The sequence below is a fragment of the Adelges cooleyi genome, unplaced genomic scaffold (genome assembly GCF_023614345.1).
Source record: "Adelges cooleyi isolate 19-005CV unplaced genomic scaffold, UGA_ACOO_1.1 ACOO_flye_CR_arks_rails_tigmint_CR_PRNA_247, whole genome shotgun sequence".
Taxonomy (NCBI): Eukaryota; Metazoa; Arthropoda; class Insecta; order Hemiptera; family Adelgidae; genus Adelges; species Adelges cooleyi.
This window is the reverse complement of record NW_026095912.1, coordinates 8698013-8714626: the sequence shown is the minus strand read 5'-3', so window position 1 is coordinate 8714626 and position 16614 is coordinate 8698013. Positions and strand designations below refer to the sequence as shown.

The following is a 16614-nucleotide window of genomic DNA, read 5'->3' as shown; positions in this document are numbered from 1 at the left end:
GTCCCAGATATTTTGTTTTGGTCTCAATTGGGATTTGGGTGTTGTTAATAAAAACTGGAGGTGGTTTTTTTTTTTGCGTAGCGTAAAGGTTACACGGGCAGGTTTACTCTTATTAATTTTGACACGCCATTTGTTATTCCCACTTTGACATTTCGTCAAGATGCAGTTGTAAATTTTCAGCGGCTACATTGGGGGTTTCGTGGATGGAAATTATTGCTTTGTCATCTGCATAATCGGCTATTTTAGTGTTGGGGGTGGTTGGTTGATCTGAGGTGAATAAATTAAAAAGAAGTGGGGTGGAGATAGCTCCTTGGGGGACGCCTGCTTTTATTTCATACAATTGAGATATATCACTGCCTACTCTGGTGGCAAAATCGAGTTGGCTGAGATAGGATTTAAAAAGTAAAAAGTAAGAGGGGTGTAGGATATGGTGAAGTTTGAGAAACATCTAAGAAAACTGTTGTACGGTACAGTTTTTTTTTTCTAGACTAAACGATATAAGATCAATTAAACGATGTGCCTGGTGGATTGTCGAATGACGTTCACGGAACCCGAATCGGTTGTCAGATAGTATATTTTTTCCTTTGTGATTGGGGTGATACGCTTTAAAATAAGTTTTTCGCACACTTTCAAGAAGAAGGGAGGTAGACTTATGGGCCTGTACGAGGTAGTGTCATTCAATGATTTGTTGGGTTTCGGTAACAAAATAATTATCGAGAATTTCCACTGAACTGGGAAGTAAGACAGACGCAGTATTCCATTTAATATGAATGTTAAAAAAATAATTGCTTTTTTGGCAACTGACGGGCTACTTCTGTAGTGATTATATTATATCAGAGTGATTTTTTTAATGCAAATGTATTATATAGTTTCGAACTTCTACAGGTGAAAAATGCTAAGGAGGTAATGTTATATCCCATAGGTAAAGGAGTTAATAAAGATTCTTCAATATTTTGTAGAGATGGGAGAATTGGGATATCGTGATGGGGTTGGAAAACTTTAGAGAGGTGTTTACGAAAAAATTCGGCTTTTTCATGGTCATAGATGGCCCAGGTTCCATCGTCTTTTTTAAGAGGAGGAATTGTTGAGTGAAAACGTAGAATACTTTTTGTTGTTCTCCATAATGATCAGTTTTTGGTTGAGAGGGAAGCAATATGCTTAATAAAGAAGTTTGAACGTAGCTCTTTTAATAAGTGTTTGACACGCGTTGACAGATTATTATAAAAACGTTTATCGGAAGGAAGCCGTGACCGTTGCCAAATTCCTCTTGCACGAGGTTTTTGTGCAATTAGGCCTCTAGCGAATGCAGGTAAGGGAAGAGAGTAGATCAGGGTTTGCTGTGATTTTGGGGCACATGACTCCTAGGCGGCAGATTGAATACATGTGGTAAAATTATTAACCGCGTTTTCTATGTCATCAGGTGACTTTAGACTTAAATTAAGATTGATGTAGCTATTTATAATATTTTGAAACTTAGGCCAGTTCATATTTCCATTTGTAAGGGAAGGGTTATTTAAACATTGAGGCACTAAGGTTTCAAGATTTAATAAAACTGGTGAGTGGTCTGAACATGGATCTAGTAGATTTTCTATTGTGTGAAATATGTGGTTTGGAGTTTTTGAGACAAATATTTCCGTTACATCGGGACGTTTGCTTGAGGAAGTAGGCCAATATGTTGGCATTTGTGGCAGAATTATTAAAAAGTGATTACTACTTACAACTTGGAATAAAGAATTTCCTCTTTGGCTGTTAGAATAACATCCCTATTGTACATTTTTGGCATTTAAGTCGCCGCCTACGATAAAACTGTGACCTAGAGTAGAAAAGTAGTTATTGTAATTTTATGAAGAGACCGAATGCCTAGAAGGGCAATATACAGATGCAATTGTAGTGGGTACATGATTTAGTATTATTTTTGTGGCAGCAGACTGTAAAAAATATTCATTAAATTCGATGTATTGGTAAAATTGAATAGTATTTTAAATTATAATAGCTGCACCACCGTGAGCAGAGTAATCCGTGTGATTTTTATTTATTGTTTTGTAACCAGGAATTGAGAATTTTGTTCTACTAGTGAGATGGGTTTCAGAAATTAAGGCTATGTCGATTTCTTTGCCAAGAAGTAGGTTTAGAAGTTCATTTTTATTATTCTCGTTTCAATTAGATGAACATAGAATTTAAATTAATATTTATTTATATAGTGTGTAACAAGAAAATGTTTAATAATTTTTAAATTTACATAGTCTTATACTTTTAATACTTACCTAAATATAAAAAAGAAAAATGTTCTATCCCTTTTGGACAAAAAGGTTTTCGTTATTTATTTGGTTGTCAATGAATATACATAAGTAGTACTAGTACAAGTTTGGAAGTAATTCAACTGTTTAAAAATAAATGGTTTGGTGCCGTAATTTTAAGATGAAAAATAAGTTAATTTTTGGGATGTGTGATGAATTTTTTTTAGTTTTTGACCAAATAAAATACTTTTTAGGTATGATTTTTAACCTATACATTTACTACATAAAGAAATCGGTTCAATGGTAACTGAATTTTTAAATTTTTTAAACCGCTGATATTTTCTAAAAAAATATCGTGGGTTCAGAAACGAAAAAATAAAAAACACATCATTGTAAAAGCAATTTATTCTAAGATCCACATAGGATCTAAGACAATATTAAAAATAAAAACACATTATTGTTAAAACAATACTCAGTCAGCTCCACATCGAAGCTAAAAAACGCCTCATTTGTAGGTAATATTTTTTTGTATTATTGTAAAAATTCAAAAACAATAATATAGGTAAACAAAATAATCAAATACAGGTTTTCAAAACTTCACCTAACGGCCATTTTTCTAATGAAATTAATATTTTAGTTAAAAAAGTGTCAAATAAAATGTTAATTTAAATTAACTACTAAAAAACAGTATTTAGTAATAAAATAATAATAAAAACCCTTAATTATAAAACTATTATAACACTTATTATTATTTTATTACATATAACCATAAGTGCTTAAGTTTTTTCTAGTATTTAGTGTTTAATTTATAATTGTTGTTTTAAATAAGTAAATTTTAAGGGTTATTATTTTATAATTATAGGTGAATTGAAAATATACAAGTTTGCCTTTTTTAAAGATAGCCTATTAAGCCACTTTTTGAAATAGTATATTTATCTTCAATATTAAAAATAAATGTTTATCATTAAATAATATAATACCTGCAAATTTAAAATAGAATTTTTAGTATTTAAATTTTATTATAAAAATATGTGTTTAAAGCAATAGTCATTAAACAACAAAACTAAATATTTTTATAGTTATTTAAACGAAACTAAAAAAACCAAAATCAAAAATTAGAAATCTTTGTGTACCAAATTTTTTTTTTTTTTGAATCCACAAAATTTTACAAACTCTGATTTTTTACAATTGTACATTACTATGTATTTCCAATACGATGTTTTCGTACACTCCTTAGAACGGAACTGTGGTTGGAGGACGCCAATGGCGGATGTAAACGCGTTAAATACCTCACATGCCCAATTTGTGTTGTATTGAAAACGCGTTTGATTTTTTTTTTATGATTTTCAAATTAGTATTATATGTATTCCATAGTCATCTATCAAGGGCCGTAGAAAATTAAAGAACAGGGATTCGTTTGACATGAGCGACACAAACGACACTACCGAGGTATCCAGATCTCCCGAAGACTCGTTGGGAAGCAACGAAGAGGCTCCTTCGAGTGGAAACACTGAAGCCAACAGTAGCTGTGAATGTTCTACTGCTACCGGCATACACTGCTCCAAGCACGCCGAAGTCGTTTGTAAGTCAATGCTTTACTAGATTATACTTACGAAATTTTTAAATATAAAAATAACATTATTCGACACGTTCAAATAAAAACTAATCAAATAGAAAAACTATATTATCATCTGTCAATTATTAATTCACTGTCAAAACTCATGGATCGCTTCAGATTCAATGATCGATGAGATATTACCAATATCCTATTGTATCTATAATTATCTTGTGGCGTTTGTTGTTACATAAGCACAACGACGAAGAGTCAACTCGTTGATTAATTACCATAGATAGCTAATAGCTTATAGATTCTTAATGTACTTCAGTGTGGCATAAGTAATGAGACATATAAAACTAAATTTTACCACCTCATTATTATCCTCTGCACGATAAACCATTTTTTTTTAAAGTATGGGTCATAAAAAGTTTGAAGTCAATAGGGCATTTCTGGGTTTGAAAGTTTTCTTTTGTTATTATTAATATTAATAAACCAATATGCTTTACGCTAATAAGCCAATTTTCTACATTGCTGCCAACAACAGCTGTTGTAATACAATCGGTTCAATAGCGTGTAAGTCGTTACTATTTCCAAAAGGTAAAAATTTCGTTGAGGACAGACTTATTAACGATTACAGTGAATCCCAATGGCTTGACTAGAAATGGGAGACAGAAGGAGTCTCTCCCGAAGTTCTTCAAATCGGCTATAGACATTTCTGAATCAGCATAAATTAGCTAATAATATATATTTTTTATAATTGTATTAACTAAAAAAGTAAACATTTAAAACAAGTACAACGGAATTGGATCAATAGTTATAGACTATGTATTTTTTTAATAAAAACAAACGAGTTGATAATTTCACATGTTGGTATTAATTATTACCACTCTTCGAGTAAAGCACTATTTCACTGGGTATCGTGTAAATTACATATATTTGGGGTTTCTTTTTCAATTATAAACAAAACATTTCAACGGGATAAATTATTATAGTTTTCAATAATTTATATTTATTTACATACCCAACGGCAGTTAAGGGATTATTTATCACCTCAACTGACATGCTCCGCGAGTAGGTTTTTTTGTTTTTATAATTTTTTGTGGTTTTGTTTTTGTATGCGAGTTAGAAGCGGTTTTATAGACTTTTGTTTGAGCTCCGATTGATGAGCCGTATCCGGATAAATAGCGGCCAAGCACTTTTCATTGTATTTTTTTCCCCCGGCGTGCAATTCATTGTTATTTTCGAGCATTTTGCTACAAAGCCAGATACAATACCGTTAAAGCGCAGTATTTTATGTTTTACAACAACATTTCCGTGTTCCGCAGGCGCTGTTCCCACCAAACGAACGGATTCAATTCCGTAATTACATCAGTGCCCGGTAGTAAATCACTATGATTATCGTTCCATTAAGTAATTATTATTTTGATCAGGCAACTGTTGAACTACCAACAATATATTGACTATGTTCATCACCAAAACGTTGTCGAGTTATTCCTTAATTTGATCTAATAGAATCACAAATTGGTTGAACAGTCCCTACAACCAAATGCCAAGTATGAATATAATGCGTACGAGTTCCTTGAATTCTTATATTATTATTACTATTAGATAAATTGTCATTTAATTGAAAAAACATTAACGGGAGCATTTATTAAGGCGCATTGTTTAATTCATTTTTCGATAAAACTTAACATTAAGCTACATTTTTTAAACATAAAATATACTTAAACAAAGGAAAGAAGTATAAATTTTGATAAATTATAAATTTTTTTTTCCAACTCTTATAGTGCTTTTAGGTACAAATTAGGTTATTATGGTACGAAAACATTTCTACTACAACGTACTGTTCCTAAGAATACTTCGATTTAAGTTTTAAAAACATTTGAATTCTTCATAACGTTTTCAAGGCATCGACTGTGGCACAATTTTTTAATTTTTTTAGTTAATTATTTCAATGTGAAAAACTGCTATTTTGAACCTTTTTTAATCTGAAATAAGAAATTAACAAAAAATAATTTTAATTAAATTTGTGCCACAGTCGAAACTTTTATGCAGAATTCAAATGTTTTTTTCAAAACTGAAAACGGAGTATTCTAAAAAGTTTGAAGTAGAATGAGCTGTTTTCGATAAAAATACACATGTGTAGAGGCCCCTTAAACAATGATTCCAGATAAATATGGAAAACATTTTTTTAATTTATTTTTTTTTCTAATTTTCCTCAGAAACGATGAAACGATTTTCTTTACTTCATAGGCCTAGGTAACTGTACTATATTGTCCTTCCCGAAGAATTTATTGTAAAATTAATCAATGAATTCGTTTTTTATATAAATCACTGAACAAATGTGTTTGTTACATTTTTTCAGGACGACTTTGAACTCTCAACATCAAATAGCATAGTTGTTTTAATTTCTAAAAAAGTAAACATAATAACTATTATATTTAAAGTTAATATAATACAAAAAGAATTCAAACGTTTATTTAATTTATTCTTTTTTCGTCAATAATTAAACAATGTACTTCGCCAGTTTTTTAAATCTTTTTATACATTTATTATTATTATTATTATGAATGTTCTTATTTTTTATATTATGTGTATTATTATTATTATTGTTATTATTATTAGAAATAGGATATTCCTTAGCGAAGTAAGACATGAATAATAAAAACTATTACAATTTAGACGTATATGTATTTTATAGTGTACAATGATAATTTATTAAACTTGTAACAATTATTATTATAACAGAACTCTATATGATAAAGTTGGATTTTATAAAAATACAAAATTCTGAGCAAAATACAATAAACCTAATGTTTTAAACATTTAACTACATCATTGGTATTAATTTTATCCTACGCATGTTCTTCCCAATCTTTAAGCAAATTATTTAAGAATGACTATGTACTAAATACTAAGGTCTTAATACAATAGTTACGAGTAAATATATATTCTTAAACTTAACAGTTTTAACTGTGAAGAGTCATAAAACCATTTATTATCGCCATATATTTTGTACACGAAAAATGAAACAATTTATTAAAACTAAACTTGGGTATTACAACATATATTAATATACGATCTGAAGTAATATATTAAACATATATATTGGTATAAAATAATTCCAGTCACACATCCGCAGAGCCAGATTCTATGAATGGTTCAAACTCAATTTAAAACTTCAGAAAACTGTCACATGGTAAGTAAAATTAAAATAATAATAATTATACTTACAATTTTAGACATTAAAATATTAAATGTATTTAATTACAATATGATACAACAATATTTCTGTTTAGGTATTCTAAATTAGGAGTCCTCCTCACGTTGATAGTAGATACGATTATAAGACTTCTTGTCCTTATACGATTTTAGGAGCCGATCTGAATATTCCTTTTAGATGTACAAATGAGAGAGAAATCAAACGAAAAGGTCTGTTATCCTTTGAATAATTCTCGGTTCAGAAACCCGTGAATACTAAAATCCGTGAGGATAAGAACCTCTAGAGACATTAGGGTCTTATCCAGTAATCAAGCCTGTCTATTAAAACAAGAAACTTATAAATTTTTTAGTCAATGGGTGTTTTTTGAAAAACTTTTGCAAATTTACTCTTCGCGACTGAAAACTAATTAACTATATAGACATATGTTGTTAATTAACCTAAGTAATTTACACTCAAACAAATAGAAGTTAATCAATGTTAGTTTTTACCTACTCCAATCAAACTATTTACAACCCCAAAACTCCGTACAAATGCATTTAGACAACTCATTGTATGGATGAACGGCGAATTTACATTAACAAAAAACAAATAAAAGGTCACAATTTGGAAATAGCTCCAACACGTTTGATAGTAATTTATCGCTTAACTTTAATTTAGCTCTAACAATTAATATACATTATACGATAAAAAAAAAATTAGCTGTTATAAATCAAAATATTGGCTTTTTATAGCAGATAGACTGTATTAAAGAAGAAATCTAGCTTGGACGAGTTACCTTGCTTAAGAATTATATTTAAAGAATATTTTGACCATAATTAGTGCGATAGGGTCTATTATAAAATGTTAGGCATGAGTGGCATTTATATTGCGGTTCATGGAAAGGAATCCGTTCGAGAAGTGAGGAACAAGAAATAATACCATTTACTAACTTAATTTAAGCTTCGTTTATCAATAATTTATTGTAAAACTATCTTAAATAAATAGCCTAATTACTCCCAATTTTGTATGAAATATTCTAAGATAAAATACTATTGATATACGTTGACACACCAAGCAATATCACCCCCTTTCTTACAGTAGGGATGAAAACTTTTTCTTTATTTCTCTTTTCCGAGCCAAGCTTAAAGTCTTAAGGTTAAAAAACTAGACTGAAGGTAATCTAGAACGATGTTATAACCCAATAATATAGTGTTTTTATTTAATAGTAATACATTTCACAAGTTGGTCTAACTTCAATTTTATCAAAGCTAAAGATAAATCTTAAGAAACTCTAAAAATGTGGTGGTGAAAATAAACTGGATGGCAGCAGAGAGTAAAGAGGAAAATATTATTAGCAATAAACGGAGTTTGATGGAATTTTTGAACATAAAATAAGGAAAAATAGAGAGAACAGCAAAATGACCTCGTAATTTCTTTATAGGACAAATAAATAAAGACTTCGCAGTTATGATACATATAAGGCCATAAGAATATTGGTAGAATTGGGGGAAGTGGAATAACTGACAACCAACCTACGGGTTTAACAGGTATGAACAATCAAAGAAATTAATCAATCGGAAAAATTGGTAATTTGTACTTACACACACAAAATATAAAAATAAGGTATTGAATTTCAACTTAAATTGTTTACAACAACATTAACTTCTATTTTCCCAAATTTAAGTACTTGAAAATTTGCTATTCTCTTCAAATTTACAATACAAGCTAAAGTAACTTGATGTGATAACATTCATAAATGATTGTATAACCTCAAAATTTACTTTTGAAAATATTTGCTTCACGTATCCGACAAACACTTCGGCTTGCAGTAGAGTGTCTTGAATAGAAGACGATTGTTTATCAGTAAAAATAATACGGTTTTCTGTTGCGAATTTTTTAAGTACGGCTGAAGATACACCGTCGTCACTTTTCCTTAAGGATTCGGCGGTATGCGTGACCATAGTGACTTGTGATAGACCACCTTTATCGTTAATGCATTTGACGATTTTAGATTCTACATCTGTTACGGTATTGTTGTCCAAAGAAGACATGTGCTTTGGATTCAGATCGGTCATTAGCAAACGAACGCGGTCGGTATCGTTTAATTTCAAGAAATCTGCATAATCCTTCACGTGACCGTAAAGTTTCCAGGTTTGTTTCTTCCGAAAGTTTTTGGACACCGTTTTTATGCACGCAAAGTACTTCCAACATATCCGCAACACTATTGTGTTCAACAACTCAATGAAATAATGATGGAATTCATAAAGCGACCGAACATACTGTTGTAACGGTATCGTGTAGTCTTTGACCACTCGCATTTTAGCATGCGCTAACTCTTTCAACGTGACCGCATGTTTGATGGCTCCGAATTTGGTCAAAATGTATTCCATTTTCCTAGTGTCGTCGATCACAAAATTCAAATACAGCCGGTTCAAATCGTAGTGTTCTATGCCTAGATCGTTCATACCTTTTGCGATGTTGTCTCGGAGCTGTTGGGCTTGATACGCTAAATGCTCGAACACCATCGCCGGATTGACTGGGGCGTTGACCAACTCCCGCATGTAAGTACTGTATTCGACTTTATTATCCGTAAGCGCTTCGTACATTTCACAACCATTCGTTTGCAGAGTGTCCCGGAAAAGCTCGTACATTCCGTTGTGCACTCTCTTAATGACGAGATAGAGTTCTGCGTTGTCATCAGACGCTATGTATATGGCTATCTTTTTCGAGTACAAGTAGTACAGCCACAATAGATTCACGTGTGAATACATCTCGGTGGTCGCACTGAGATTGTACACAGCGGCTAAGATTTTCTGCGGCCACTCGAGGTACCCGTAACCGGCAACGGTTTTGTACATCATCGACTTGTGCAACGCCTTTAATTGGGAAAACTCATAAAAATCCGGCCTGGTCAAATGCAAATAAACGGAAATGTTGTACACGTTATCGCATTCGATTTCCACGCAAACTTTTTCAACGAACGTATCCACTTCCTGTTCGTCGAGGTACAATAGTCTTTTATACTGATGTCCAAAATTTCCTCTATCAAACGCGTTGATTTTATTGTACTTATTCATCGCTTTTATTTTGTCGATGGATAATACTGCACAACCGGCCGAACAAACGATTGCTGATAATATTACAACGCACAATGAAATGTTCGCCATTTTGTGACTATTATTTAAGAGCATGCAAAACTTACTGACTTACTTACTATCATCCGCTCTAGTGTTTATTTTTTTTTAATTTATCTCTGTTCGGTAAACAATGTAAATAACCTACTTGTAAAAGATCGTGTCTAGATTTTGTTTGCAACCTTTCGAATGTAGGCCGTCTTAAAATGATCAATAACCGATTTATTTACATTCACGCAAACAAACATTAATATTTGCTTAACACGAAAACAACAGAGATGTATAATATAATTGATTAAAATCAATACTAAAAAAAAAAATTCTATGCATAAAATGTACATACAAGTAACTCCATTTTTTCCCCAAATGTCTAACCTACGGGTACCTATATTAGCTGTGTGGCAAATTTAGTTAGTACATCCTTGATTCCTAGTCCTCCTACTATTCAAATCAACTAGGCTCTAAGTACAACAAAATATTTAACTGAAAATACACCAATAAAAATTAATATATCAAAAACAGTAATGTGATATAATAAGAATTAACATATTACAATATGATTCAACTACAAATACAAATCATACTTTACCCACATAAATAATGAGTTTTTCAGTATTTTCAATAACTATAATATTTCCAACATATTTGGTAGGCTTTTGGGAAATGCATGTTTTCATATGCTACGATTACGATTTTAAACGTATGTAAATAAAAATCCAATAATATGAAATAGTATTGATCGAGTAGCTTTATTTTTTCCATGTAGACGGTTTGGATATATTATACATTGCGGTTCTCAGCAGAATGTCAATATACACAGTATAGGCGATGACTCGCATTTGCGTCGCCAAACCGAAAAAGATTATATAGATATTTTCAGTAAAAACTTCATCCAAAATTGAATCATCTAGACTAGAATCGTCCCAATGGGCCCAATCGAGTCGATTGATTGAGAATAGCTCACTGTAGCCGTTTCGTACACTTTAAAGATGTTCAGCGTCTTGTCCCCAACTTCTGCAACGTGTCAAAAAGTCGTTGGTTCGTTACAGCCATTATAACCACATAAAGTTTGTCCGACTTGAGATCTAAAAATGCTGTTAAACTTGCATTTTTCTAAACTTCGTTTGATTTCGAATGGGAAATTCATATTATTAACCCTTTTGATCCACTATAGTGCTTTAAATTTCGTTGACATCATTTTTTAGTTGGATGTGATTACTGCGACCGATTTCTTTTTTAGTTGATTTGTGGTTTTGTTTGCGGGTAGATCGTTGATTACTTTATGAGAACTTTATTCATTTTTTTTGTCGAAAACTTTTTTTAAAAAAATCACTATTGATGTAAATAATAGTTGCCATACTAACAAATCTTAACTTTTAATAATAAAAATATTTTAATAAAAAAATATTCAATACTTTAAATTATTTAATTATTTTAAGAATGCAAGTCTATATCTTCGAGGATTTCGTCACCGACCAAGTTTCTTATTTTAATACCAGAAATTCGATTTTTAGACAGCTTTTACAACATTATTGTATGACAGTTTGTAATATATTTTTCATAGTGTCCCGGTAGTAAATTATGTAGAAACCTACTTGGTCGTTGTTGGTTTATTATTTAATTTACCGTTTTATAAGTCTCGATCGGAGGCCTTATATTTTAGTTCAATGTAAGTGTTTGTATCAGTTTTATTTCGAAAGTCTTCTTTTTTACAAAGATCCAAAATTATCTTGTATAAAACAAATAGTTGATTTAACAGCTTAAATAATATCAGGGCCAGCTATTATGTTATACAACATTGCACAATTAAATTTTCAAAAATAAATGTTAAAAAAGTACCTTTAGTGGTGCTTTAAGTTTTTATAACATGTTTGTCTCTTAAAAATAAAGTAACTAAATTACAACAAATTATGTATAGCGTAAAATACCAATAAAAAATAATTATTTTACAATACACAACTTCCATTACTATTATTAAAATACAACAGAACAAATTTACAGAATGTAAATGAAATATTTTTTTATTCTGCACTCAAATGGTTTTATTGCTTTACTTCCAAAGTTCTATAATTAAAAGTTACATTTAATTCGCTAAATTGGCTTTGGCTTGTTTGTTTATTTAGTGATTCAGTTTTGTGGTGACTGTTTCCATTTGTCTTTTTTTTTTGCTACAGCGGTTTTTATTAAAGCAGATTTCATACGTTAAACCCTATTATTTTAAATATTCATCGCACGCTAATTCAGAGTTTTCTCTTGGGTTTATCATTTACATTTATGGCTTGAAATTATGTAATCAAATCTTCATTAGGTTGAACGTTTTGCGCATTTTCTTTAATTACTTGAACATGTAACACAGGAAATGTTTATAATTCAGAGAAAGTTAATTTTTTAGAAAATTCATGACATCTTAACATTATTACTAGGGGTCTCGGTTTCGTACGTGAAGTAATACATACGTGATCACGGTTCCGTGATCACGTGAATAAAAGTAATATTAAACCCGTATGTTTAATTCACGTGAATTCGTTGTACGAAATTCACGTGATCACGTATATTATATTATCACGTGAATATCACGTGAATAAAATTATAAATTCACGGACAATTTCCAATCACGAGTCTTATAAACTCGTGATTAATTTCACTTGAATCCGTGAGCCGTGATTCACGTAAAATAGGGAGCCCTAATTATTACCGTTTAAACAAATCATTATATTTACATGTACTAATTAAAAATGAATACTTCTTTTGTAATGAAGTGCACATCCAATTACACAAAAGCACAGCAATAAATAAACAATGAGTTTCATTCTTGTTTTTTTTTTCAAACTTGTATAAACAAGGCCTTATCGTCTTACAAATTTCATATTATTTTATTTATTCTGTTTTACAATTAACGAAATGATAGTTTTCTCGACGCAACTTAGTATACCGTCAAGTGTCTTATAATAACTAAACGAATAATACAACGACTTATTCCTAATGGAACCAGGACCCGTTTGTGTTCATCAGGAACCTTGTGAAATATACGCCGAATAGAACGACAATAACGATTCCTGTAACGACACGGGCAATCTTTATGTTACCCTCACTCAACCTTGATGTAGATTCTACGGTTACTCTTGGATTATGTTTAACTTCATCTTCCGGCGTAGGCGCTTTTTCTTCTAAATCAGAATTTTTCGAATCCAAGACTGCTACAAGCAGGCCGGCCGATTTTTCCTTTTCCGGCTCATTTTCTCTAGCTGACTCGTCACCTTTTTCAGGCGCTTTTTCTTTGCGAGGACCCGTCTGAGGTTTCTCTAAGTTGTAATCCTATAACATAGAGAAACAGACATAATAATATTATCATATTCGTTTTAAAGGACATAAGCTTTTATTGAGTAAGCCTGCTTGTATGAGCATAGGTCAGAAATACTTTTAACCAACATCTTCGTATTTTTCCTAGATACATTTATAATTTTAATCGAGCAATCGTTGCTTTAAACGACCGCTTGTGCTCATCAAAAGAAGTCCTAGATCAAAAAAAAACTTGCAGCGCCAGCATTGAGCTTAGTTAAAGTATTTTAGCGGAATTTGTCGTCGCTTTATAGGGTTATCATTTACATTTCCGGTTCTATTAGGGTTAAACGTTAAGCATACAGTTCGAATATCCAACAAACTGTGGGCCTCGTTGGTAATAGTTAACCATTATGGTGCCTAAGGCTATTATTTCTATGTACCCAAATAGCTTTGCTCACCTCGCCGACAAACACGTCACACAAATCAAATGTGTTGGTAAGGTTTGAATCGGAGTTGTGACTCAACAGGGTCGATTTCTGAGGACAAGACGGTTTGTTTGCTTTAAACCTCGGTGTGTTGACAAACGAACTATACCTCTCATAACGATGAACGTAACAAGGCCCGTTGCTACTTCCATCGTCTGCTTTAACAACCTTAACCTGAAACAAACAATTTATTAGTTGTATGAAAATAATAATATGAATTTATAGTCAATAGACTCAATGATAAGTACCTGTTTGGGTGCCTGGTCTCCACCTTCAAAAACTGCACAACCCTTCATAGTATGTACTAATTTTCAATATTATATCTATAGAATATAGTGAAGAATAATGTTTTGGAGAACACAAAATGAAAAATTCCCAAACACAATACAACTAAAAATGTTAAACTGTTTAGACTCCGTTTCACTATAGGCAATGTGTGTTTATTCAAAATTATTTGGTAACCATCGAGATAAATGTTCATTGACGGTTTTTGAACACCTAAAAAACGACTAAAAACAATGTCGTGTAGATTAAAATATACAGTATAAATATTATATTAGCTCTACTTAATAATTTGAAAATATACATTATCAAAAATGAAGTTTTTTTATTTGTACAAAAGAGAATCCAATATTTAAGTACTAATAATATGTATTATTAATCATAATACGTATTGTGATAAATTTTACCAACTTCTATAAAGTTTTAAAAAAAACCGTTTTTGAGTTTTGGTTAGTTTTTCACAAAGGCAATTTACAATAATTGGCAAATACCTAACACAATCACCATTATTCATGTATTTTGAGAGATGATGTAAATGGCAACCCAATTTGTAACTCCTAGTTTAAACTTTAAAGCAATTAATTTTAAGATTTTTAAATTTCATAAAATTATAAATTATTCCAATAATTTTAACAATGGCTTCTACAAATTTTTCTTAAAATCCGTGGAAGACTAATAAAGACAAGACAATTTCTCAACAAAATCAATTTATCACATCATGTCCTACGCTATGACACCATGCAGCGTTTCTTTAAAACCAAATACTTTTTTGATTTGGTAAACATTGTAGCACGAATGTCAATTTGAAACGCTTCAAAGTTCACCAAGCATTCGTTTGTGTAAATACAACGCACTCGGTAAAATAAACAACAGTTCTTGATTGCATGCATGATTGTGGTTACAAGTACACTCATATTTTATAGAACAGTTTAAAATATCCATAACGGTTCAAAAATATTAGGCTCATTGGTCTCCTTTTCTTTTTGGCAATTCATTTATTCTGTAGGTTTTGCAGTATTATAGTACCCTCGTTTATAGAAAATTAATAATGTCTTGGGTATAAAATATAACGGTGACAGTTTTTTGCATTGCAGGGACACTTGTATTTATTTTCATCGAGTTTTTTACTGTAGCTACCGGCGGACACTTGATCGTTGATTATCTTTTTATTTCAAAGCTTTCAACTTCTTCATAACAGGCATTCACTCTATCTCGCATCTGCGCCCGATCATTTATCATCAACGTTTAATCAATCAAGCGTGTTGATAATATATTAATATATTCTGTAAAATATGATAATAAATTTTGTCTTTGAAAATATATTGATGTATCAAATTTAATTTAATAATAAAAAACGATAGACTACCAATAAATCATAGCTGTCACATCTGATTTGACTATACAGAAAACAGTTGTTAAATGCAATAGGATCACGGTTTTAGCAAAGTGAGCAAAAAATATAATTTAAACATTGATTTTATTATTCAACTTCTTGTTAGAAAGAAAAAAAAACCTAACCGAATTTGATAAAAGTATTTTGAAACCTCGATATTCTCATCACTAATAACTCATTTAATTGCAATTAGTTATTATTCAGACCATTTTTTTTTTATTTTCTATAGTTTTTAGCGAAACAATAAATTGTTCTTCAATCTATACCAGCCGAAATCTCTCTCCATCGCTTTTACATTATTCACTTTACACGTCGCGTCGGTGAAATTAATTTAGTGAGTATTACATGATATATGTATGCCCTTAATATGTGTCTATACATAAATTATATTAATGTAATACAGCAGCAGTTTGACGAATAATTTATATCATAAGTTTTGCACATTATCTCTGCAAACTGCTACAAAAGCTGGCAGAAGCATTCATTCCATAATGAATTCTGTGTATTACATATCACTATTATATGTTTCTACGAACACCTGTATATGTGATTTAAATTAACTTGCCGTAACTCCTAAAGTCGTTTTAACGGTTGAAATCATTATTCGCTGTTCTGGTCTTAAAACACAACTTCTCAGCAAATAACGCCTCGTTCGAAATTCATTGCAGACAATATTTCTGTTTAGAGCAACTAAACCATCGGGTAACTACTTACTTTTGAAACAGAAACTATTCTCACATATTATTATACACAAATATTATAGCCGGAGAGAACAGAAATGCTTCAATAAAATACAATATTACATTTCTAAACGTTTGTTCTGGAAAGTTGTACCGTGTAATACTCTCTCGGCTATACTAAAACTTATGTAATGAATATTTAGCTCACTGTCTTATACTTACTGTCGCTGTATACATTGACTTCAAAGATAAAGTTTAATAATTACAGTTTGTAGTAATAGCAGTTGCTATTGAATGTAGGTACTAATGTTTACAAGTATTTAAATAAAGAGAAGTAGTAAATTGGATAGTAGGTTCTATA

The 16614-nt window shown here is 30.9% G+C and overlaps 1 protein-coding gene across 2 annotated transcripts in view; it reads left to right on the top strand.

Annotated features, from left to right (window-relative positions):
- LOC126836352 (probable G-protein coupled receptor 158) overlaps positions 1-6316 on the top strand; it is a 62128-nt gene extending 55812 nt beyond the window's left edge. For both annotated transcript variants that reach the window (XM_050569622.1, XM_050569621.1), the window contains exons 10-11: positions 3612-3819; positions 6161-6316. In XM_050569622.1, the coding sequence (XP_050425579.1) occupies positions 3612-3819; positions 6161-6162 (210 nt within the window). In that variant the 3' untranslated portion in view covers positions 6163-6316. The remainder of the gene's footprint in view (positions 1-3611; positions 3820-6160) is intronic.
- The last annotated feature ends 10298 nt before the right edge of the window (positions 6317-16614 follow it).